The sequence below is a fragment of the Coregonus clupeaformis genome, chromosome 21, assembly GCF_020615455.1.
Source record: "Coregonus clupeaformis isolate EN_2021a chromosome 21, ASM2061545v1, whole genome shotgun sequence".
Lineage (NCBI taxonomy): Eukaryota > Metazoa > Chordata > Actinopteri > Salmoniformes > Salmonidae > Coregonus > Coregonus clupeaformis.
In genome coordinates, this window is record NC_059212.1 from 47,114,804 (window position 1) to 47,142,527 (window position 27,724).

General features: G+C 36.7%; 1 protein-coding gene across 1 annotated transcript in view; it reads left to right on the forward strand.

Annotated features, from left to right (window-relative positions):
- Positions 1-27,724, forward strand: part of LOC121534666 (netrin-G1-like) — a 186,285-nt gene that overhangs the window by 137,549 nt on the left and 21,012 nt on the right. Inside the window, exons 5-6 of the mRNA XM_045205939.1 lie at positions 25,883-25,909; positions 26,424-26,468. Coding sequence (XP_045061874.1) covers positions 25,883-25,909; positions 26,424-26,468 — 72 coding nt within the window. The remainder of the gene's footprint in view (positions 1-25,882; positions 25,910-26,423; positions 26,469-27,724) is intronic.

Genomic DNA, 27,724 nt, shown 5'->3' on the forward strand with positions numbered 1-27,724 from the left:
GGTTTAATAGAACTGATAGAACTGATAGAACTGATAGAACTGATAGAACTGATAGAACTGATAGAACTGATGACAGAACTGTAGGGTTTAATAGAACTGATAGAACTGATAGAACTGATAGAACTGATAGAACTGTAGGGTTTAATAGAACTGATAGAACTGTAGGGTTTAATAGAACCGATAGAACTGTAGGGTTTGATAGAACTGATAGAACTGATAGAACTGATAGAAATGATAGAACTGATAGAACTGATAGAACTGATAGAACTGATAGAACTGTAGGGGTTTAATAGAACTGATAGAACTTATAGAAATGATAGAACTGATAGAACTGTAGGGTTTGATAGAACTGATAGAACTGATAGAACTGATAGAACTGGTAGAACTGTAGGGTTTAATAGAACTGATAGAACTGATAGAACTGATAGAACTGATAGAACTGTAGGGTTTAATAGAACTGATAGAACTGATAGAACTGATAGAACTGATAGAACTGTTGGGTTTAATAGAACTGATAGAACTGATAGAACTGTAGGGTTTAATAGAACTAATAGAACTGATAGAACTGATAGAACTGATAGAACTGATAGAACTGTAGGGTTTAATAGACCTGATAGAACTGATAGAACTGTAGGGTTTAATAGAACTGATAGAACTGATAGAACTGATAGAACTGATAGAACTGTAGGGTTTGATAGAACTGTAGGGTTTAATAGAACTGATAGAACTGATAGAACTGTAGGGTTTAATAGACCTGATAGAACTGATAGAACTGTAGGGTTTGATAGAACTGATAGAACTGATAGAACTGATAGAACTGATAGAACTGATAGAACTGATAGAACTGATAGAACCGTAGGGTTTAATAGAACTGATAGAACTGATAGAACTGATAGAACTGTAGGGTTTGATAGAACTGATAGAACTGTAGGGGTTTGATAGAACTGATAGAACTGATAGAACTGATAGAACTGATAGAACTGATAGAACTGATAGAACTGATAGAACTGTAGGGTTTAATAGAACTGATAGAACTGATAGAACTGATAGAACTGATAGAACTGATAGAACTGATAGAACTGATAGAACTGTAGGGTTTAATAGAACTGATAGAACTGATAGAACTGATAGAACTGATAGAACTGATAGAACTGATAGAACTGATAGAACTGATAGAACTGTAGGGTTTAATAGAACTGATAGAACTGATAGAACTGATAGAACTGATAGAACTGTAGGGTTTAATAGAACTGATAGAACTGTAGGGTTTAATAGAACCGATAGAACTGTAGGGTTTGATAGAACTGATAAAACTGATAGAACTGATAGAAATGATAGAACTGATAGAACTGATAGAACTGATAGAACTGATAGAACTGTAGGGTTTAATAGAACTGATAGAACTTATAGAAATGATAGAACTGATAGAACTGTAGGGTTTGATAGAACTGATAGAACTGATAGAACTGATAGAACTGGTAGAACTGTAGGGTTTAATAGAACTGATAGAACTGATAGAACTGATAGAACTGATAGAACTGTAGGGTTTAATAGAACTGATAGAACTGATAGAACTGATAGAACTGATAGAACTGTTGGGTTTAATAGAACTGATAGAACTGATAGAACTGTAGGGTTTAATAGAACTAATAGAACTGATAGAACTGATAGAACTGATAGAACTGATAGAACTGATAGAACAGATAGAACTGTAGGGTTTGATAGAACTGATAGAACTGATAGAACTGATAGAACTGATAGAACTGTAGGGTTTAATAGACCTGATAGAACTGATAGAACTGTAGGGTTTGATAGAACTGATAGAACTGATAGAACTGATAGAACTGATAGAACTGTAGGGTTTAATAGAACTGATAGAACTGATAGAACTGATAGAACTGATAGAACTGATAGAACTGATAGAACTGTAGGGTTTAATAGAACTGATAGAACTGATAGAACTGATAGAACTGATAGAACTGATAGAACTGATAGAACTGATAGAACTGATAGAACTGTAGGGTTTAATAGAACTGATAGAACTGATAGAACTGTAGGGTTTGATAGAACTGATAGAACTGATAGAACTGATAGAACTGTAGGGTTTGATAGAACTGATAGAACTGATAGAACTGTAGGGTTTGATAGAACTGATAGAACTGATAGAACTGTAGGGTTTGATAGAACTGATAGAACTGATAGAACTGATAGAACTGATAGAACTGATAGAACTGATAGAACTGTGGGTTTTGATAAAACTGATAGAACTGTAGGGTTTGATAGAACTGATAGAACTGTAGGGTGTGATAGAACTGATAGAACTGATAGAACTGATAGAACTGATAGAACTGATAGAACTGATAGAACTGTGGGTTTTGATAAAACTGATAGAACTGTAGGGTTTGATAGAACTGATAGAACTGATAGAGCTGTAGGGTGTGATAGAACTGATAGAACTGATAGAACTGATAGAACTGATAGAACTTATAGAACTGATAGAACTGTGGGTTTTGATAAAACTGATAGAACTGTAGGGTTTGATAGCACTGATAGAACTGATAGAACTGTAGGGTTTAATAGAACTGATAGAACTGATAGAACTGTAGGGTTTGATAGAACTGATAGAACTGATAGAACTGTAGGGTTTAATAGAACTGATAGAACTGATAGAACTGTAGGGTTTAATAGAACTGATAGAACTGATAGAACTGATAGAACTGATAGAACTGATAGAACTGTAGGGTTTAATAGAACTGATAGAACTGATAGAGCTGTAGGGTTTAATAGAACTGATAGAACTGATAGAACTGATAGAACTGATAGAACTGTAGGGTTTGATAGAACTGATAGAACTGATAGAACTGATAGAACTGATAGAACTGATAGAACTGAAAGAACTGATAGCACTGATAGAACTGATAGAACTGTAGGGTTTAATAGAACTGATAGAACTGATAGAGCTGTAGGGTGTGATAGAACTGATAGAACTGATAGAACTGATAGAACTGATAGAACTGATAGAACTGATAGAACTTATAGAACTGTGGGTTTTGATAAAACTGATAGAACTGTAGGGTTTGATAGCACTGATAGAACTGATAGAACTGTAGGGTTTAATAGAACTGATAGAACTGATAGAACTGATAGAACTGATAGAACTGTAGGGTTTGATAGAACTGTAGGGTTTAATAGAACTGATAGAACTGATAGAACTGTAGGGTTTAATAGACCTGATAGAACTGATAGAACTGTAGGGTTTAATAGAACTGATAGAACTGATAGAACTGATAGAACTGATAGAACTGTAGGGTTTGATAGAACTGTAGGGTTTAATAGAACTGATAGAACTGATAGAACTGTAGGGTTTAATAGACCTGATAGAACTGATAGAACTGTAGGGTTTGATAGAACTGATAGAACTGATAGAACTGATAGAACTGATAGAACTGATAGAACTGATAGAACTGATAGAACTGTAGGGTTTAATAGAACTGATAGAACTGATAGAACTGATAGAACTGTAGGGTTTGATAGAACTGATAGAACTGTAGGGTTTGATAGAACTGATAGAACTGATAGAACTGATAGAACTGATAGAACTGATAGAACTGATAGAACTGATAGAACTGTAGGGTTTAATAGAACTGATAGAACTGATAGAACTGATAGAACTGATAGAACTGATAGAACTGATAGAACTGATAGAACTGTAGGGTTTAATAGAACTGATAGAACTGATAGAACTGATAGAACTGATAGAACTGATAGAACTGATAGAACTGATAGAACTGATAGAACTGTAGGGTTTAATAGAACTGATAGAACTGATAGAACTGATAGAACTGATAGAACTGTAGGGTTTAATAGAACTGATAGAACTGTAGGGTTTAATAGAACCGATAGAACTGTAGGGTTTGATAGAACTGATAAAACTGATAGAACTGATAGAAATGATAGAACTGATAGAACTGATAGAACTGATAGAACTGATAGAACTGTAGGGTTTAATAGAACTGATAGAACTTATAGAACTGATAGAACTGATAGAACTGTAGGGTTTGATAGAACTGATAGAACTGATAGAACTGATAGAACTGGTAGAACTGTAGGGTTTAATAGAACTGATAGAACTGATAGAACTGATAGAACTGATAGAACTGTAGGGTTTAATAGAACTGATAGAACTGATAGAACTGATAGAACTGATAGAACTGTTGGGTTTAATAGAACTGATAGAACTGATAGAACTGTAGGGTTTAATAGAACTAATAGAACTGATAGAACTGATAGAACTGATAGAACTGATAGAACTGATAGAACAGATAGAACTGTAGGGTTTGATAGAACTGATAGAACTGATAGAACTGATAGAACTGATAGAACTGTAGGGTTTAATAGACCTGATAGAACTGATAGAACTGTAGGGTTTGATAGAACTGATAGAACTGATAGAACTGATAGAACTGATAGAACTGTAGGGTTTAATAGAACTGATAGAACTGATAGAACTGATAGAACTGATAGAACTGATAGAACTGATAGAACTGTAGGGTTTAATAGAACTGATAGAACTGATAGAACTGATAGAACTGATAGAACTGATAGAACTGATAGAACTGATAGAACTGATAGAACTGATAGAACTGTAGGGTTTAATAGAACTGATAGAACTGATAGAACTGTAGGGTTTGATAGAACTGATAGAACTGATAGAACTGATAGAACTGTAGGGTTTGATAGAACTGATAGAACTGATAGAACTGTAGGGTTTGATAGAACTGATAGAACTGATAGAACTGTAGGGTTTGATAGAACTGATAGAACTGATAGAACTGATAGAACTGATAGAACTGATAGAACTGATAGAACTGATAGAACTGTGGGTTTTGATAAAACTGATAGAACTGTAGGGTTTGATAGAACTGATAGAACTGTAGGGTGTGATAGAACTGATAGAACTGATAGAACTGATAGAACTGATAGAACTGATAGAACTGTGGGTTTTGATAAAACTGATAGAACTGTAGGGTTTGATAGAACTGATAGAACTGATAGAGCTGTAGGGTGTGATAGAACTGATAGAACTGATAGAACTGATAGAACTGATAGAACTTATAGAACTGATAGAACTGTGGGTTTTGATAAAACTGATAGAACTGTAGGGTTTGATAGCACTGATAGAACTGATAGAACTGTAGGGTTTAATAGAACTGATAGAACTGATAGAACTGTAGGGTTTGATAGCACTGATAGAACTGATAGAACTGTAGGGTTTAATAGAACTGATAGAACTGATAGAACTGTAGGGTTTAATAGAACTGATAGAACTGATAGAACTGATAGAACTGATAGAACTGATAGAACTGTAGGGTTTAATAGAACTGATAGAACTGATAGAGCTGTAGGGTTTAATAGAACTGATAGAACTGATAGAACTGATAGAACTGATAGAACTGTAGGGTTTGATAGAACTGATAGAACTGATAGAACTGATAGAACTGATAGAACTGATAGAACTGAAAGAACTGATAGCACTGATAGAACTGATAGAACTGTAGGGTTTAATAGAACTGATAGAACTGATAGAGCTGTAGGGTTTGATAGAACTGATAGAACTGATAGAACTGATAGAACTGATAGAACTGATAGAACTGATAGAACTTATAGAACTGTGGGTTTTGATAAAACTGATAGAACTGTAGGGTTTGATAGCACTGATAGAACTGATAGAACTGTAGGGTTTAATAGAACTGATAGAACTGATAGAACTGATAGAACTGATAGAACTGTAGGGTTTGATAGAACTGTAGGGTTTAATAGAACTGATAGAACTGATAGAACTGTAGGGTTTAATAGACCTGATAGAACTGATAGAACTGTAGGGTTTAATAGAACTGATAGAACTGATAGAACTGATAGAACTGTAGGGTTTGATAGAACTGTAGGGTTTAATAGAACTGATAGAACTGATAGAACTGTAGGGTTTGATAGAACTGATAGAACTGATGCAGAGGGTTTGATAGAACTGATAGAACTGATAGAACTGATAGAACTGATAGAACTGATAGAACTGATAGAACTGATAGAACTGATAGAACTTTAGGGTTTAATAGAACTGATAGAACTGATAGAACTGATAGAACTGTAGGGTTTGATAGAACTGATAGAACTGTAGGGTTTGATAGAACTGATAGAACTGATAGAACTGATAGAACTGATAGAACTGATAGAACTGATAGAACTGATAGAACTGTAGGGTTTAATAGAGCTGATAGAACTGATAGAACTGATAGAACTGATAGAACTGATAGAACTGATAGAACTGATAGAACTGTAGGGTTTAATAGAACTGATAGAACTGATAGAACTGATAGAACTGATAGAACTGATAGAACTGATAGAACTGATAGAACTGTAGGGTTTAATAGAACTGATAGAACTGATAGAACTGATAGAACTGATAGAACTGTAGGGTTTAATAGAACTGATAGAACTGTAGGGTTTAATAGAACCGATAGAACTGTAGGGTTTGATAGAACTGATAGAACTGATAGAACTGATAGAAACTGATAGAACTGATAGAACTGATAGAACTGATAGAACTGATAGAACTGTAGGGTTTAATAGAACTGATAGAACTTATAGAAACTGATAGAACTGATAGAACTGTAGGGTTTGATAGAACTGATAGAACTGATAGAACTGATAGAACTGGTAGAACTGTAGGGTTTAATAGAACTGATAGAACTGATAGAACTGATAGAACTGATAGAACTGTAGGGTTTAATAGAACTGATAGAACTGATAGAACTGATAGAACTGATAGAACTGTGGGGTTTAATAGAACTGATAGAACTGATAGAACTGTAGGGTTTAATAGAACCGATAGAACTGATAGAACTGATAGAACTGATAGAACTGATAGAACTGATAGAACTGATAGAACTGTAGGGTTTGATAGAACTGATAGAACTGATAGAACTGATAGAACTGATAGAACTGTAGGGTTTAATAGAACTGATAGAACTGATAGAACTGTAGGGTTTGATAGAACTGATAGAACTGATAGAACTGATAGAACTGATAGAACTGTAGGGTTTAATAGAACTGATAGAACTGATAGAACTGATAGAACTGATAGAACTGATAGAACTGATAGAACTGTAGGGTTAATAGAACTGATAGAACTGATAGAACTGATAGAACTGATAGAACTGATAGAACTGATAGAACTGATAGAACTGATAGAACTGTAGGGTTTAATAGAACTGATAGAACTGATAGAACTGTAGGGTTTGATAGAACTGATAGAACTGATAGAACTGATAGAACTGTAGGGTTTGATAGAACTGATAGAACTGATAGAACTGTAGGGTTTGATAGAACTGATAGAACTGATAGAACTGTAGGGTTTGATAGAACTGATAGAACTGATAGAACTGATAGAACTGATAGAACTGATAGAACTGATAGAACTGATAGAACTGTGGGTTTTGATAAAACTGATAGAACTGTAGGGTTTGATAGAACTGATAGAACTGTAGGGTGTGATAGAACTGATAGAACTGATAGAACTGATAGAACTGATAGAACTGATAGAACTGTGGGTTTTGATAAAACTGATAGAGCTGTAGGGTTTAATAGAACTGATAGAACTGATAGAACTGATAGAACTGATAGAACTGTAGGGTTTGATAGAACTGATAGAACTGATAGAACTGATAGAACTGATAGAACTGATAGAACTGATAGAACTGATAGAACTGATAGAACTGATAGAACTGTAGGGTTTAATAGAACTGATAGAACTGATAGAGCTGTAGGGTGTGATAGAACTGATAGAACTGATAGAACTGATAGAACTGATAGAACTGATAGAACTGATAGAACTGATAGAACTGTAGGGTTTGAAGAACTGATAGAACTGTAGGGCTTTGATAGAACTGATAGAACTGATAGAACTGTAGGGCTGATAGAACTGATAGAACTGATAGAACTGATAGAACTGATAGAACTGTAGGGTTTGATAGAACTGTAGGGTTTAATAGAACTGATAGAACTGATAGAACTGTAGGGTTTAATAGACCTGATAGAACTGATAGAACTGTAGGGTTTAATAGAACTGATAGAACTGATAGAACTGATAGAACCGATAGAACTGTAGGGTTTGATAGAACTGATGAAGAACTGATAGAACTGTAGGTTTAATAGAACTGATAGAACTGATAGAACTGATAGGGACTGATAGAACTGATAGAACTGATAGAACTGATAGAACTGATAGAACTGATAGAACTGATAGAACTGATAGAACTGATAGAACTGTAGGGTTTAATAGAACTGATAGAACTGATAGAACTGATAGAACTGATAGAACTGATAGAACTGTAGGGTTTGATAGAACTGATAGAACTGATAGAACTGATAGAACTGATAGAACTGATAGAACTGTAGGGTTTAATAGAACTGATAGAACTGATAGAACTGATAGAACTGATAGAACTGTAGGGTTTGATAGAACTGATAGAACTGATAGAACTGATAGAACTGATAGAACTGTAGGGTTTAATAGAACTGATAGAACTGATAGAACTGATAGAACTGATAGAACTGATAGAACTGATAGAACTGATAGAACTGTAGGGTTTAATAGAACTGATAGAACTGATAGAACTGTAGGGTTTGATAGAACTGATAGAACTGATAGAACTGTAGGGTTTAATAGAACTGATAGAACTGATAGAACTGATAGAACTGATAGAACTGATAGAACTGATAGAACTGATAGAACTGATAGAACTGATAGAACTGTAGGGTTTAATAGAACTGATAGAACTGATAGAACTGTAGGGTTTGATAGAACTGATAGAACTGATAGAACTGATAGAACTGTAGGGTTTGATAGAACTGATAGAACTGATAGAACTGTAGGGTTTAATAGAACTGATAGAACTGATAGAACTGTAGGGTTTGATAGAACTGATAGAACTGATAGAACTGATAGAACTGATAGAACTGATAGAACTGATAGAACTGATAGAACTGTAGGGTTTGATAGAACTGATAGAACTGTAGGGTTTGATAGAACTGATAGAACTGATAGAACTGATAGAACTGATAGAACTGATAGAACTGATAGAACTGATAGAACTGATAGAACTGTAGGGTTTGATAGAACTGATAGAACTGTAGGATTTAATAGAACTGATAGAACTGATAGAACTGATAGAACTGATAGAACTGTAGGGTTTAATAGAACTGATAGAACTGATAGAACTGATAGAACTGATAGAACTGATAGAACTGATAGAACTGATAGAACTGATAGAACTGATAGAACTGTAGGGTTTAATAGAACTGATAGAACTGATAGAACTGTAGGGTTTGATAGAACTGATAGAACTGATAGAACTGATAGAACTGATAGAACTGATAGAACTGATAGAACTGATAGAACTGTAGGTTTTGATAGAACTGATAGAACTGTAGGGTTTGATAGCACTGATAGAACTGATAGAACTGTAGGGTTTAATAGAACTGATAGAACTGATAGAACTGATAGAACTGATAGAACTGTAGGGTTTGATAGAACTGTAGGGTTTAATAGAACTGATAGAACTGATAGAACTGTAGGGTTTAATAGACCTGATAGAACTGATAGAACTGTAGGGTTTAATAGAACTGATAGAACTGATAGAACTGATAGAACTGTAGGGTTTGATAGAACTGATAGAACTGATAGAACTGATAGAACTGTAGGGTTTAATAGAACTGATAGAACTGATAGAACTGTAGGGTTTGATAGAACTGATAGAACTGATAGAACTGATAGAACTGATAGAACTGATAGAACTGATAGAACTGATAGAACTGATAGAACTGTAGGGTTTAATAGAACTGATAGAACTGATAGAACTGATAGAACTGTAGGGTTTGATAGAACTGATAGAACTGTAGGGTTTGATAGAACTGATAGAACTGATAGAACTGATAGAACTGATAGAACTGATAGAACTGATAGAACTGATAGAACTGTAGGGTTTAATAGAACTGATAGAACTGATAGAACTGATAGAACTGATAGAACTGATAGAACTGATAGAACTGATAGAACTGTAGGGTTTAATAGAACTGATAGAACTGATAGAACTGATAGAACTGATAGAACTGATAGAACTGATAGAACTGATAGAACTGTAGGGTTTAATAGAACTGATAGAACTGATAGAACTGATAGAACTGATAGAACTGTAGGGTTTAATAGAACTGATAGAACTGTAGGGTTTAATAGAACTGATAGAACTGATAGAACTGTAGGGTTTGATAGAACTGATAGAACTGATAGAACTGATAGAAACTGATAGAACTGATAGAACTGATAGAACTGATAGAACTGATAGAACTGTAGGGTTTAATAGAACTGATAGAACTTATAGAAACTGATAGAACTGATAGAACTGTAGGGTTTGATAGAACTGATAGAACTGATAGAACTGATAGAACTGATAGAACTGTAGGGTTTAATAGAACTGATAGAACTGATAGAACTGATAGAACTGATAGAACTGTAGGGTTTAATAGAACTGATAGAACTGATAGAACTGATAGAACTGATAGAACTGTAGGGTTTAATAGAACTGATAGAACTGATAGAACTGTAGGGTTTAATAGAACTGATAGAACTGATAGAACTGATAGAACTGATAGAACTGATAGAACTGATAGAACTGATAGAACTGTAGGGTTTGATAGAACTGATAGAACTGATAGAACTGATAGAACTGTAGGGTTTAATAGAACTGATAGAACTGATAGAACTGATAGAACTGATAGAACTGATAGAACTGATAGAACTGATAGAACTGTAGGGTTTAATAGAACTGATAGAACTGATAGAACTGATAGAACTGATAGAACTGATAGAACTGATAGAACTGTAGGGTTTAATAGAACTGATAGAACTGATAGAACTGATAGAACTGATAGAACTGTAGGGTTTAATAGAACTGATAGAACTGATAGAACTGTAGGGTTTGATAGAACTGATAGAACTGATAGAACTGATAGAACTGTAGGGTTTGATAGAACTGATAGAACTGATAGAACTGTAGGGTTTGATAGAACTGATAGAACTGATAGAACTGTAGGGTTTGATAGAACTGATAGAACTGATAGAACTGATAGAACTGATAGAACTGATAGAACTGATAGAACTGATAGAACTGTAGGGTTTGATAGAACTGATAGAACTGTGGTTTGATAGAACTGATAGAACTGTAGGGTGATAGAACTGATAGAACTGATAGAACTGATAGAACTGATAGAACTGATAGAACTGATAGAACTGTGGGTTTTGATAAAACTGATAGAACTGTAGGGTTTGATAGAACTGATAGAACTGATAGAGCTGTAGGGTGTGATAGAACTGATAGAACTGATAGAACTGATAGAACTGATAGAACTGATAGAACTGATAGAACCGTGGGTTTGATAGAACTGATAGAACTGTAGGGTTGAAGAACTGATAGAACTGATAGAACTGTAGGGTTTAATAGAACTGATAGAACTGATAGAACTGTAGGGTTTGATAGAACTGATAGAACTGATAGAACTGTAGGGTTTAATAGAACTGATAGAACTGATAGAACTGTAGGGTTTGATAGAACTGATAGAACTGATAGAACTGATAGAACTGATAGAACTGATAGAACTGTAGGGTTTAATAGAACTGATAGAACTGATAGAACTGTAGGGTTTAATAGAACTGATAGAACTGATAGAACTGATAGAACTGATAGAACTGTAGGGTTTGATAGAACTGATAGAACTGATAGAACTGATAGAACTGATAGAACTGATAGAACTGATAGAACTGATAGAACTGATAGAACTGATAGAACTGTAGGGTTTAATAGAACTGATAGAACTGATAGAACTGTAGGGTTTGATAGAACTGATAGAACTGATAGAACTGATAGAACTGATAGAACTGATAGAACTGATAGAACTTATAGAACTGTGGGTTTTGATAGAACTGATAGAACTGTAGGGTTTGATAGAACTGATAGAACTGATAGAACTGTAGGGTTTAATAGAACTGATAGAACTGATAGAACTGTAGGGTTTAATAGAACTGATAGAACTGATAGAACTGATAGAACTGATAGAACTGATAGAACTGATAGAACTGATAGAACTGATAGAACTGATAGAACTGATAGAACTGTAGGGTTTAATAGAACTGATAGAACTGATAGAACTGATAGAACTGATAGAACTGATAGAACTGTAGGGTTTAATAGAACTGATAGAACTGATAGAACTGTAGGGTTTAATAGAACTGATAGAACTGATAGAACTGTAGGGTTTGATAGAACTGATAGAACTGATAGAACTGATAGAACTGATAGAACTGTAGGGTTTGATAGAACTGATAGAACTGAGTAGAACTGATAGAACTGATAGAACTGTAGGGTTTAATAGAACTGATAGAACTGATAGAACTGTGGCTTTAATAGAACTGATAGAACTGATAGAACTGTAGGGTTTGATAGAACTGATAGAACTGATAGAACTGATAGAACTGATAGAACTGATAGAACTGATAGAACTGATAGAACTGATAGAACTGTAGGGTTTAATAGAACTGATAGAACTGATAGAACTGATAGAACTGATAGAACTGATAGAACTGATAGAACTGTAGGGTTTAATAGAACTGATAGAACTGATAGAACTGTAGGGTTTAATAGAACTGATAGAACTGATAGAACTGTAGGGTTTGATAGAACTGATAGAACTGATAGAACTGATAGAACTGATAGAACTGATAGAACTGATAGAACTGTAGGGTTTGATAGAACTGATAGAACTGATAGAACTGATAGAACTGATAGAACTGTAGGGTTTAATAGAACTGATAGAACTGATAGAACTGTAGGGTTTAATAGAACTGATAGAACTGATAGAACTGATAGAACTGTAGGGTTTAATAGAACTGATAGAACTGATAGAACTGTAGGGTTTAATAGAACTGATAGAACTGATAGAACTGATAGAACTGATAGAACTGATAGAACTGATAGAACTGTAGGGTTTGATAGAACTGATAGAACTGTAGGATTTAATAGAACTGATAGAACTGATAGAACTGTAGGGTTTGATAGAACTGATAGAACTGATAGAACTGTAGGGTTTAATAGAACTGATAGAACTGATAGAACTGATAGAACTGATAGAACTGATAGAACTGTAGGGTTTGATAGAACTGATAGAACTGTAGGATTTAATAGAACTGATAGAACTGATAGAACTGTAGGGTTTGATAGAACTGATAGAACTGATAGAACTGATAGAACTGATAGAACTGATAGAACTGATAGAACTGTAGGGTTTGATAGAACTGATAGAACTGTAGGGTTTAATAGAACTGATAGAACTGATAGAACTGTAGGGTTTGATAGAACTGATAGAACTGATAGAACTGATAGAACTGATAGAACTGTAGGGTTTAATAGAACTGATAGAACTGATAGAACTGTAGGGTTTGATAGAACTGATAGAACTGATAGAACTGTAGGGTTTGATAGAACTGATAGAACTGATAGAACTGTAGGGTTTGATAGAACTGATAGAACTGATAGAACTGATAGAACTGATAGAACTGATAGAACCGTAGGGTTTAATAGAACTGATAGAACTGATAGAACTGTAGGGTTTGATAGAACTGATAGAACTGATAGAACTGATAGAACTGATAGAACTGATAGAACTGATAGAACTGATAGAACTGATAGAACTGATAGAACTGTAGGGTTTGATAGAACTGATAGAACTGATAGAACTGATAGAACTGATAGAACTGATAGAACTGTAGGGTTTAATAGAACTGATAGAACTGATAGAACTGATAGAACTGATAGAACTGTAGGGTTTAATAGAACTGATAGAACTGATAGAACTGTAGGGTTTGATAGAACTGATAGAACTGATAGAACTGATAGAACTGATAGAACTGATAGAACTGATAGAACTGTAGGGTTTAATAGAACTGATAGAACTGATAGAACTGTAGGGTTTGATAGAACTGATAGAACTGATAGAACTGATAGAACTGTAGGGTTTGATAGAACTGATAGAACTGATAGAACTGATAGAACTGATAGAACTGTAGGGTTTAATAGAACTGATAGAACTGATAGAACTGATAGAACTGATAGAACTGATAGAACTGATAGAACTTATAGAACTGTAGGGTTTAATAGAACTGATAGAACTGATAGAACTGATAGAACTGTAGGGTTTGATAGAACTGATAGAACTGATAGAACTGTAGGGTTTGATAGAACTGATAGAACTGTAGGGTTTAATAGAACTGATAGAACTGATAGAACTGATAGAACTGATAGAACTGATAGAACTGATAGAACTGATAGAACTGTAGGGTTTAATAGAACTGATAGAACTGATAGAACTGTAGGGTTTAATAGAACTGATAGAACTGATAGAACTGATAGAACTGATAGAACTGATAGAACTGTAGGGTTTAATAGAACTGATAGAACTGTAGGGTTTAATAGAACTGATAGAACTGTAGGGTTTGATAGAACTGATAGAACTGATAGAACTGATAGAACTGATAGAACTGATAGAACTGATAGAACTGATAGAACTGTAGGGTTTGATAGAACTGATAGAACTGATAGAACTGATAGAACTGATAGAACTGTAGGGTTTAATAGAACTGATAGAACTGATAGAAATGATAGAACTGATAGAACTGTAGGGTTTGATAGAACTGATAGAACTGATAGAACTGATAGAACTGTAGGGTTTAATAGAACTGATAGAACTGATAGAAATGATAGAACTGATAGAACTGTAGGGTTTGATAGAACTGATAGAACTGATAGAACTGATAGAACTGATAGAACTGTAGGGTTTAATAGAACTGATAGAACTGATAGAACTGATAGAACTGATAGAACTGTAGGGTTTAATAGAACTGATAGAACTGATAGAACTGATAGAACTGATAGAACTGTAGGGTTTAATAGAACTGATAGAACTGATAGAACTGTAGGGTTTAATAGAACTGATAGAACTGATAGAACTGATAGAACTGATAGAACTGATAGAACTGTAGGGTTTAATAGAACTGATAGAACTGATAGAACTGATAGAACTGTAGGGTTTGATAGAACTGATAGAACTGATAGAACTGTAGGGTTTGATAGAACTGATAGAACTGTAGGGTTTAATAGAACTGATAGAACTGATAGAACTGATAGAACTGATAGAACTGATAGAACTGATAGAACTGATAGAACTGTAGGGTTTAATAGAACTGATAGAACTGATAGAACTGTAGGGTTTAATAGAACTGATAGAACTGATAGAACTGATAGAACTGATAGAACTGATAGAACTGTAGGGTTTAATAGAACTGATAGAACTGTAGGGTTTAATAGAACTGATAGAACTGTAGGGTTTGATAGAACTGATAAAACTGATAGAACTGATAGAACTGATAGAACTGATAGAACTGATAGAACTGATAGAACTGTAGGGTTTGATAGAACTGATAGAACTGATAGAACTGATAGAACTGATAGAACTGTAGGGTTTAATAGAACTGATAGAACTGATAGAAATGATAGAACTGATAGAACTGTAGGGTTTGATAGAACTGATAGAACTGATAGAACTGATAGAACTGTAGGGTTTAATAGAACTGATAGAACTGATAGAACTGATAGAACTGATAGAACTGTAGGGTTTGATAGAACTGATAGAACTGATAGAACTGATAGAACTGATAGAACTGTAGGGTTTAATAGAACTGATAGAACTGATAGAACTGATAGAACTGATAGAACTGTAGGGTTTAATAGAACTGATAGAACTGATAGAACTGATAGAACTGATAGAACTGTAGGGTTTGATAGAACTGATAGAACTGATAGAACTGTAGGGTTTAATAGAACTGATAGAACTGATAGAACTGATAGAACTGATAGAACTGATAGAACTGATAGAACTGATAGAACTGATAGAACTGATAGAACTGATAGAACTGTAGGGTTTGATAGAACTGATAGAACTGATAGAACTGATAGAACTGATAGAACTGTAGGGTTTAATAGAACTGATAGAACTGATAGAACTGATAGAACTGATAGAACTGATAGAACTGATAGAACTGTAGGGTTTGATAGAACTGATAGAACTGATAGAACTGATAGAACTGATAGAACTGATAGAACTGATAGAACTGTAGGGTTTAATAGAACTGATAGAACTGATAGAACTGATAGAACTGTAGGGTTTAATAGAACTGATAGAACTGATAGAACTGATAGAACTGATAGAACTGATAGAACTGTAGGGTTTAATAGAACTGATAGAACTGATAGAACTGATAGAACTGATAGAACTGTAGGGTTTAATAGAACTGATAGAACTGATAGAACTGTAGGGTTTGATAGAACTGATAGAACTGATAGAACAGATAGAACTGTGGGTCTGATAGAACTGATAGAACTGATAGAACTGATAGAACTGATAGAACTGTAGGGTTTGATAGAACTGATAGAACTGATAGAACTGATAGAACTGATAGAACTGATAGAACTGATAGAACTGATAGAACTGAGGTTTATAGAACTGATAGAACTGATAGAACTGATAGAACTGTAGGGTTTGATAGAACTGATAGAACTGATAGAACTGATAGAACTGATAGAACTGTAGGGTTTGATAGAACTGATAGAACTGATAGAACTGATAGAACTGATAGAACTGATAGAACTGATAGAACTGATAGAACTGTAGGGTTTAATAGAACTGATAGAACTGATAGAACTGATAGAACTGATAGAACTGATAGAACTGATAGAACTGATAGAACTGATAGAACTGATAGAACTGTAGGGTTTGATAGAACTGATAGAACTGTAGGGTTTGATAGAACTGATAGAACTGTAGGGTTTGATAGAACTGATAGAACTGATAGAACTGATAGAACTGATAGAACTGATAGAACTGATAGAACTGATAGAACTGTAGGGTTTAATAGAACTGATAGAACTGATAGAACTGATAGAACTGATAGAACTTTAGGGTTTAATAGAACTGATAGAACTGATAGAACTGATAGAACTGATAGAACTGTAGGGTTTAACTAGAACTGATAGAACTGATAGAACTGTAGGGTTTAAGAACTGATAGAACGATAGAACTGATAGAACTGATAGAACTGTAGGGTTTAATAGAACTGATAGAACTGATAGAACTGATAAAAACTGATAGAACTTTAGGGTTTAATAGAACTGATAGAACTGATAGAACTGATAGAACTGATAGTACTGATAGAACTGTAGGGTTTAACAGAACTGATAGAACTGATAGAACTGATAGAACTGTAGGGTTTAATAGAAATGATATAACTGTAGGGTTTGATAGAACTGATAGAACTGATAGAACTGATAGAATTGATAGTACTGATAGAACTGATAGAACTGTAGGGTTTAATAGAACTGATAGAACTGATAGAACTGATAGTACTGATAGAACTGTAGGGTTTAATAGAACTGATAGAACTGAAAGAACTGATAGAACTGATAGAACTGATAGAACTGTAGGGTTTAATAGAACTGATATAACTGTAGGGTTTGATAGAACTGATAGAACTGATAGAACTGATAGAACTGATAGTACTGATAGAACTGTAGGGTTTAATAGAACTGATAGAACTGATAGAACTGATAGAACTGATAGAACTGTAGGGTGTAATAGAACTGATATAACTGATAGAACTGTAGGGTTTGATAGAACTGATATAACTGATAGAACTGATAGAACTGATAGAACTGATAGAACTGTAGGGTTTGATAGAACTGATAGAACTGATAGAACTGTTGGGTTTAATAGAACTGATAGAACTGATAGAACTGTAGGGTTTGATAGAACTGATAGAACTGATAGAACTGATAGAACTGATAGAACTGATAGAACTGATAGAACTGATAGAACTGATAGAACTGTAGGGTTTGATAGAACTGATAGAACTGATAGAACTGATAGAACTGATAGAACTGTAGGGTTTGATAGAACTGATAGAACTGATAGAACTGATAGAACTGATAGAACTGTAGGGTTTGATAGAACTGATAGAACTGATAGAACTGATAGAACTGATAGAACTGTAGGGTGTAATAGAACTGATAGAACTGATAGAACTGTAGGGTTTGATAGAACTGATAGAACTGATAGAACTGTGAAATGGCAACCTTTGTCTATCCTTCCTGTGTGAGGCCTGAACAGTTAAATGAAGGTCTGAAGAGCACTGGGTCAAATGCAAGGTTTCATTCAAGGAGAGTAGTGCTTCTTGCAACAGGACGGAATAAATAGCCTACTGAAGCCTGCAGCCCACTCCAATGCATTACAGCTCAAAAAACCGCTGGAGTACACCTCTGTCTTTCAATATTGGCCACCATGTAATTGAATATTTGAGTGTTATAAAAGTGTACTATACCTGAAAAGTTTGTGTGGTTTAGGTTAATTGTCTAGCCATTTTGCCTCTGCCTGTAAAGCAGCATAAATCATGTATGGCATGTGTATGTTTGCAAGCTCGTTGGAAACTTTGTAAAGTCGCGTAAATATTATGGGATGTTCTGTATTTCTTTTCTCCAACCAACATACCCAAGCTAGCTAATAATATACCCTTTTCAACGTTGATTTTAAGACTGTTTAATCACGATTGGTGCTGGAAAGCAACCATACAGACATTGATGGACGGACCACAGCTCAAACATATTAGTAGGGATAGGGATGTTAGTAGGGATAGGGATGTTAGTAGGGACAGGGATGTTAGTAGGGATGTTAGTAGGGACAGGGATGTTAGTAGGGATGTTAGTAGGGACAGGGATGTTAGTAGGGACAGGGATGTTAGTAGGGATGTTAGTAGGGACAGGGATGTTAGTAGGGACAGGGATGTTAGTAGGGATAGGGTGTTGTTAGTAGGGATAGGGATGTTAGTAGGGACAGGGATGTTAGTAGGGATGTTAGTAGGGACAGGGATGTTAGTAGGGACAGAGATGTTAGTAGGACAGGAGATATTAGTAGGGACAGGGATATTAGTAGGGACAGAGATGTTAGTAGGGATAGGGTGTTGTTAGTAGGGATAAGAGATGTTAGTAGGGATAGGGATGTTAGCAGGGACAGGGATGTTAGTAGGGATAGGGATGTTAGTAGGGATAGGGATGTTAGTAGGGATAGGAGATGTTAGTAGGATAGGATATTAGTAGAACAGGAATGTTAGTAGGAACAGGGATGTTAGTAGGGATAAGGGATGTTAGTAGGGATAGGGATGTTAGTAGGGACAGGGATGTTAGTAGGGACAGGGATGTTAGTAGGGATAGGGATGTTAGTAGGGATAGGGTGTTGTTAGTAGGGATAGGGATGTTAGTAGGGATAGGGATGTTAGTAGGGACAGGGATGTTAGTAGGGATAGGGTGTTGTTAGTAGGGATAGGGATGTTAGTAGGGACAGGGATGTTAGTAGGGATAGGGATGTTAGTAGGGACAGGGATGTTAGTAGGGATAGGGATGTTAGTAGGGATAGGGATGTTAGTAGGGACAGGGATGTTAGTAGGGATAGGGTGTTGTTAGTAGGGACAGGGATGTTAGTAGGGATAGGGTGTTGTTAGTAGGGACAGGGATGTTAGTAGAGACAGGGATGTTAGTAGGGATAGGGTGTTGTTAGTAGGGATAGGGATGTTAGTAGGGATAGGGATGTTAGTAGGGACAGGGATGTTAGTAGGGATAGGGATGTTAGTAGGGATAGGGATGTTAGTAGGGACAGGGATGTTAGTAGGGATAGGGATGTTAGTAGGGACAGGGATGTTAGTAGGGATAGGGATGTTAGTAGGGATAGGGATGTTAGTAGGGATAGGGATGTTAGTAGGGATAGGGATGTTAGTAGGGATAGGGATGTTAGTAGGGATAGGGATGTTAGTAGAGACAGGGATGTTAGTAGGGATAGGGATGTTAGTAGGGACAAGGATGTTAGTAGGGACAGGGATGTTAGTAGGGATAGGGTGTTGTTAGTAGGGATAGGGATGTTAGTAGGGATAGGGATGTTAGTAGGGATAGGGTGTTGTTAGTAGGGATAGGGATGTTAGTAGGGATAGGGATGTTAGTAGGGATAGGGATGTTAGTAGGGACAGGGATGTTAGTAGGGACAGGGATGTTAGTAGGGATAGGGATGTTAGTAGGGACAGGGATGTTAGTAGGGACAGGGATGTTAGTAGGGACAGGGATGTTAGTAGGGATAGGGATGTTAGTAGGGACAGGGATGTTAGTAGGGACAGGGATGTTAGTAGGGATACTCTGTACTTTTACCAAATGTTAGAACATTGTGTGTGAAATCCTATCTTAGAAATGCTGGGCAAGTTGTCTAACCCATTCCAGAATAACTAAACTCTTTTTTTTGTGTTGTTGATTGATTTTGTTCTCAGAACATTGCAATTTCCATTCTCTGATTCTGTAGACACTTTGCCATTTGAAGGCCATGATTATCATCAGCGCTTGGCCCATCAACAAGGAAGACTTTGTGTTTGGCCCATTGGGAATGAGTGCTTGGTTAGACCCATGCAGTGTAGCATCCCTAATTCGCTGTCTGTCTGTTGGCCCACTGCTGTGAATCAGTGGACACTGTGGAGTAGCTAAAGCTGAAAATAGTCCCTGAAAAGAGACCGACAATCTTTTGGTAAAAGTCAAGGGTTTGCGATTGATTAATGCCAAACACTAAAGGAAGCTGTTGTAAGAGTTGGGTCTCAAATACCCATTTCAATCTCTTCCCACTGGGCAAATTCCCACGTCATTCCAATGTGGAAATTTGGGTAATATTTGTTTGAGACGTTGATCAGTGAGATTTGAATCTTTATTCACCCACTCGAAAAGACAGCCAGAAGTTAGTTGAATTCCCAATGTGTTATCACTATGCTTTCAACCATCTAAAAGCACAACCAAATTCCAATGGAAAAACAATGTCAGATTTTTGGTTTAGTTGTCATCTAAATGTGTTATGACTTGACTGCGCTTTCAACCATTTATTTTTTATTATTATATATTTTTGTCATTTAGCAGACGCTCTTATCCAGAGCGACTTACAGGAGCAATTAGGGTTAAGTGCCTTGCTCAAGGGCACATCAACAGATTTTTCACCTATTCAGCTCGGGGATTAGAACCAGCGACCTTTCGGTTACTGGCACAATGCTCTTACCCACTAAGCTACCTGCCGCCCCATTTCAAAGCATAACAAAGTTCAAATGGGAATACAATGTCAGGTATTTTTTTACATCTTTTTTTGAAACAGATTAATGTGTTATCACTGTGCTTCATCTAATAGCAGAACCAAATTAGCTGGATTGCAGTTGAGATTACATTAAAAGTACATGGTGCAAGTGATCAATGCTGTTCGAGTTTCTGTGCAGATTATTACAGCAATTGTGAAGATCTTCACAGACCTGCAACCATTGTTGCATTCTATGTTGAACATGCATGCTTTCTATGATTACATAAGACATTTACAGTTAGGTTACAGTAGGCTAACCTTAAAATGTTACTCATTTTAAGGTTGAATAAATATTGTTAGGCCTACGTTAATATAGAAATTATATCTGCCATTTATCAGACGCTTTTAAAATCTGAAGCGATTTACAGTCATGCTTGCATACATTTTACATATGGGTGGTCCCGGGAATCAACCCCACTACCCTGGCATGACAAGCGCCATGTTCTATCAACTGAGCTACAAATAACTAGTTTGTAAGATAGCCTTAACTTTATGCTATTTACTGTGTAGTAATATTGAATTGTGTTTGGTTGACAACGCAACCAAATACTGTATCATTATTTAAAAGATATCTAATGCTTTGATAGTTTCATCTGAGCCACTGGCTTAGCGTGGTGCCAGGACAACAACCTCTCCTTCAACGTCAGCAATCAAAGGAACTGATCGCGGACTACAGGAAACGGAGGGCCGAGCATGCCCCCATTCACATCAACGGGGCTGTAGTGGAGCGGGTCCAGAGCTTCAAGTTCCTCGGTGTCCACATCACTAAGGAATTAACATGGTCCACACACACCAACACAGTCGTGAAGAGGGCACGACAACACCTCTTCACCCTCAGGAGGCTGAAAAGATTTTGGCATGGGGCCCTCAGATCCTCAAGAAGTTCTACAGCTGCACCATCGAGAGCATCTTGACTGGCTACATCACCGCCTGGTATGGCAACTGCACCGCCCTCGATCACACGGCGCTACAGAGGGTGAGCTCCCTATCATCCAGGACCTCTATAAAATTGTGAAAGAGCCCAGCCACCCAAGCCATAGATTGTTCACTGCTACCGCATGGCAAGCGGTACCGGAGCTCCAAGTCTAGGACCAAAAAGGCACCTAAACAGCTTCTACCCCCAAGACTGCTGAACAGTTAATCAAATGGCTATCCGGACTATGTCATTTACCTTTTTTTTTGCACTGACTCTCTTGCACTCACTGGAATCTACCCAAACACTCACACATACGTAAACTGACACTCCAACACACACACACACACACACACACACACACACACACAGACACACACATACACACACATTACATACACTCACACACACAAAACACACACACACATTCATATTGACGCCACACACACAACACACTTTCACACTTTCCACATACGCTGCTGCTACTCTGTTTTTTATCTATCCTGTTGCCTAGTCACTTTTACACATACCTACTTGTACATATTACCTCAACTACCTTGTACCCCTCCACATTGACTCGGTACGGGTATATAACCTCGTTATTGTTGTTTATTTTGTTGTTATTTTCTATTTTCATTTGCTAATTTTCTTACTTTTTTATCTTAAATCCAATTGTATTGATTTGATTTGATTTGATTCGATCCTAGTCTTTAACTTTTATTTTTGGTTTAGTTGGAGACGTGAATTCAACATATCATTTCTTAACTTGTCTACAAGTTAATAGGCTATTTTCTGTATCGAATTGTGTTTAGTTGTCAAAACAACCAAATATCAACTTTAAAATGCCTTCAAAGTTTTATTAAATTTGATTTAGTCCTATTTTGGTTGAGATGGAGATGTAAATCCAACATATCAATTATTAATTTGTAGACAAACTGGAATTAAAGCCAGACTATGTCAGTGGCACAGATGGAACTATCCAAGCAGAAGGTTCATCTCCTTCAAATGTTGATATTTGGTTGCGTTGACAACCAAACACAATTCAATATCCAGTTTGGCTACAAATTAATAGTTGATATGTTGGATTCCCGTCTCCATCTCAACCAAAAATCTAAGTTCAAGAATAAGTCTAAATCTAATCTAATAAAACGTTAAATGCACTTTAAATAAAGTTGTATTTGATTTATTCCTATTCTTTCATTTATATTTTTGGTTGAGATAAAGATGTGAATCCAACATATTAACGATTAACTTTACAATCAACCAAAAGCTTAAAACCCTAGGCCTATATGTATTGTTTATTTTTTGTTGAACCCTGGGTTGAATTGAAACAACAGCAAATACTATATAGATGAAAATAGTATCATTGATGCTATATGACTTATAAAGCATGGTTACATTTCATTTGCTCTGTTAAATCTACCCTATGGAATGATTTCTATGGCAACAGTGAATATATTGAGTTATTACGAGACCTCTCAATAATCATTCTCACGATAGCACATCGGTAGTAGTCAATGACAAATATCAAAGCTAGGCTTGGTTAAATCCCTGGATGGGAGACCAAATGAATCGCTGTAGATAGATCGACTCTCCAGTAGGAGGTGCTACCCAGCCTATTGTTTTTCTGATAGTGGATATTACGATGATCTGAAGTTGTTTCAAAGGTATAAACTCAACATATTTTATACAAGGTTTGGCTATGTTGAAAATTGGTTACAATGATGACATACATAATCCTGTGTTTGAAATTTCACCATAAAAAAACCAACAGTTGATGACTTTTTGAAATCCAATGTACAGTATTTTCCACGTAGATTCCATGTCACAATACGTTGACAAATTACGTTGAAACAACGTTGATTCAACCAGTTTGTGCCAAGTGTGTTCTTACATGATTTTTCTTATTTTATATAGTCCCTTCGGAAAGTATTCCGACCCCTTGACTTTTTCCGCATTTTGTTACGTTACCGACTTTTTCAAAAATTGATTTTTTTTTTAAATAATCCTCAGCGATCTACAGACAACACCCCATAATGACAAAGCAAAAACAGGTTTTTAGAAATCTTTGCTAATTTATATAATAAAAATATATATACCTTATTTACATAAGTATTCAGACCGATTGCTATGAGACTTGAAATTGAGCTCAGGTGCATCCTGTTTCCATTGATCTTCCTTGAGATGTTTCTACAACTTGATTGGAGTCCACCTGTGGTAAATTCAATTGATTGGACATGATTTGGAAAGGCACACACCTGTCTATATAAGGTCCCACAGTTGACAGTGCATGTCAGAGCAAAAACAAAGCCATGAAGTCGAAGGAATTGTCCATAGTGGTCCGAGACAGGATTGTGATGAGGCACTGATCTGGGGAAGGGTACCAAAAAAATTCTGCAGCATTGAAGGTCCCCTAGAACACAGTGGCATCCATCATTCTTAAATGGAAGAAGTTTGGAACCACCAAGACTCTTCCTAGAGCTGGCCGCCCGGCCAAACTGAGCAATCGGGGGAAGAAGGACCTTGGTCAGGGAGGTGATCAAGAACCCAATGGTCACTCTGACAGAGCTCCAGAGTTCTTCTGTGGAGATTGGAGAACCTTCTAGAAGGACAACCATCTCTTCAGCACTCCACCAATCAGGCCTTTATGGTAGAGTGGCCAGACAGAAGCCACTCCTCAGTAAAAGGCACATGACAGCCCACTTGGAGTTTGGCAAAAGGCAACTAAAGAGTCTCAGACTGTGAGAAAGAAGATTATTTGGTCCGTTGAAACCAAGATTGAACTCTTTGGCCTGAATGTCAAGCGTCACTTCTGGAGGAAACCTGGAACCAGCCATACGGTGAAGAGTGATGGTGGCAGCATCATGCTGTGGGGATGCTTTTCAGCGGCAGGGACTGGGAGACTAGTCGGGATCGAGGCAAAGATTAACAGAGCAAACTACAGAGAGATCCTTGATGAAAACCTGCTCCAGAGCACTCAGGACCTCAGACTGGGGCGACGGTTCACCTTCTAATAGGACAACAACCCTAAGGACAATGCAGGAGTGGCTTTGGGGACAAGTCTCTGAATGTCCTTGAGTGGCCCAGCCAGAGCCCGGACTTGAACCCGATCGAACATCTCTGGAGAGACCTGAAAATAGCTGTGCAGCAACGCTCCCCATCCAACCTGACGGAGCTTGAGAGGATCTGCAGAGAAGAATAGGAGAAATTCCCCAAAAAACAGGTGTGCCAAGCTTGTAGTGTCTTACCCAAGAAGATTCTAGGCTGTAATTGCTGCCAAAGGTGCTTCAACAAAGTACTGAGTAAAGGGTCTGAATACTTATGTAAATGTGATATAGAAATATTTTTTACAAAAAATTACAAATAATTTTAGAACAAGGCAGTAACCTAACAAAATGTGGAAAAAGTCAAGGTGTCTGAATTCTTTCCGAAGGCACTGTGTATACTGTATATATTCTGTATCTTTGTGAATGTTAAGTTTAGTTTGTTGCCTATTCTACTCCGATATTTTAAGGGGTTAAAGATAAAAGCTGTGGACATTCTCATGTCTCTTTCTCTCTTTGTCATTTAAAAATATATATATTTCTCTCCTTTCATTATTTTTCTCCATAGGTATCCATAGCAGTCATGGGCCAGGGCGTAAGTAAATCAACATTTACTATATTTATAATCTTCATATTTTATATAAAGACATTATCGTTTGTCGATGCTCCCAGAAATTCATTCTAAAGAAATGACGGTGTCGTTTTTAGCATGGGCCTCAGTGCTCGTTCCCCAAACAGGGTAGGTTACACCTTGACGATGAACATCCTTTAGCTAGATATGCTTCTTCAGCCTCTCAAAATGTCTACTCACTCATGTTGCATGCAAGAAGTCATTAGTTCTTGGAGATCCAAGTCCCTAAAGCACAAACCATGAACTATTACCATTATCATAGTTGGTATCAAAAATGGAAAATGAGTCTAGAGTATTTTGATGGAGATTACACACACTGCTACTGTCGCTATACAACAGTCATGCATGCCACATCATCGGAACTGACTTCAGTGAGATAGCTGTGCATGCTGTCTATGTGCATTCAATTAATCCAGTATGAACTATCTGATAGCATAAAGTAACTGTCACTTATATGACCTCTCCCATCTTCACACAGATCGAGCTAACGCTTCATCTCTAGGTGTTGCAAACCGTAATCAAGGTAGGCTAAAATTGAGGTTGATTTGATTCTTACTAAACTGAACACACATACACACTCCAGACGTTCTAATCCAGACCTCTGAAAAATCCACATTAGCGGACATCAAATGATCACCTTCACCTCTCCTCAGCTCTCTCCCTCTCTCCCTCCCTCTCTCACTCGCTCTTAGACCGCTTTGATCAGGCACTCCATCTTAATTACCCACAATCCTCTCCATGGGGGCTTCCCCTCCACTGAGAGAGAGATGGAGAAGAGAGGAGAGAGAGAGAGAGTAGAGAGTAGAGAGAGTAGAGAGAGAGAGAGAGAGGAGAGAGAGAGAGAGAGAGAGAGAGAGAGAGAGAGAGAGGAGAGAGAGAGAGAGAGAGAGAGAGAGATAGAGAGAGAGAGAGAGAGAGAGAGAGAGAGAGAGAGAGAGAGAGAGAGAGAGAGAGAGAGAGAGAGAGAGAGAGAGAGAGAGAGAGAGAGAGAGAGAGAGAGAGAGAGAGAGAGAGAGAGAGAGAGAGAGAGAGAGAGAGAGAGAGACTGACTGCTGTCAAAGCTACTGGTAACTACCCCAATATGTATAATATCTGTTGTTTCCAATGGGAGCAAATGAAGCACAGTGGACAGAACAAGCAAGGAGGTGGGAATAACCAAGAACAAGCTATTGGCGTGTTTTAGCATGTATTTGCATATTTCCGATAGGTAACACCTACTCTGTGTCTATATTATTTAATGTAAGACAGCTCAGGAAATATTTGTGTTTTTTCTTTTGACCCATATTTAACCCCTTATTTTTGTTGCCACAAAACTACCTCCATACTTCCATTTGTATGGGTTACCTTCAGACGAGTCCTGTGACACTAGTGGGAGTCGTAGAGCAAAACCTGAGAACACCATCATATTCGTGAGAGTCATATTAGTTTGTGGCTCAAACGGTTTGGACGCTACAGACAGAATTAGGCACTTCAGCATTACCCGACTTCAGACAAAAAATAATAATGATGTGCATGGCCATATTTCTTATTACAGCATATTGGATGACTGTCATTCATATTCCATTCACCCAGCTCAATGTAACAGCGATAGGTTTAGGTTACTACATATGAGTAACATTTTCCCTATACCGATCATGAGGTTGCTACAATGAAAGTTTACAACGTAGGTCCACACAGGTCAAGAGAAACATTTGAGTAATCAAGGTGACAGACAGTGACACATTCAATACGCCTTGCACACTCTTGCCTGCATCTAGCTGATCTAGGGTGTAATCATTA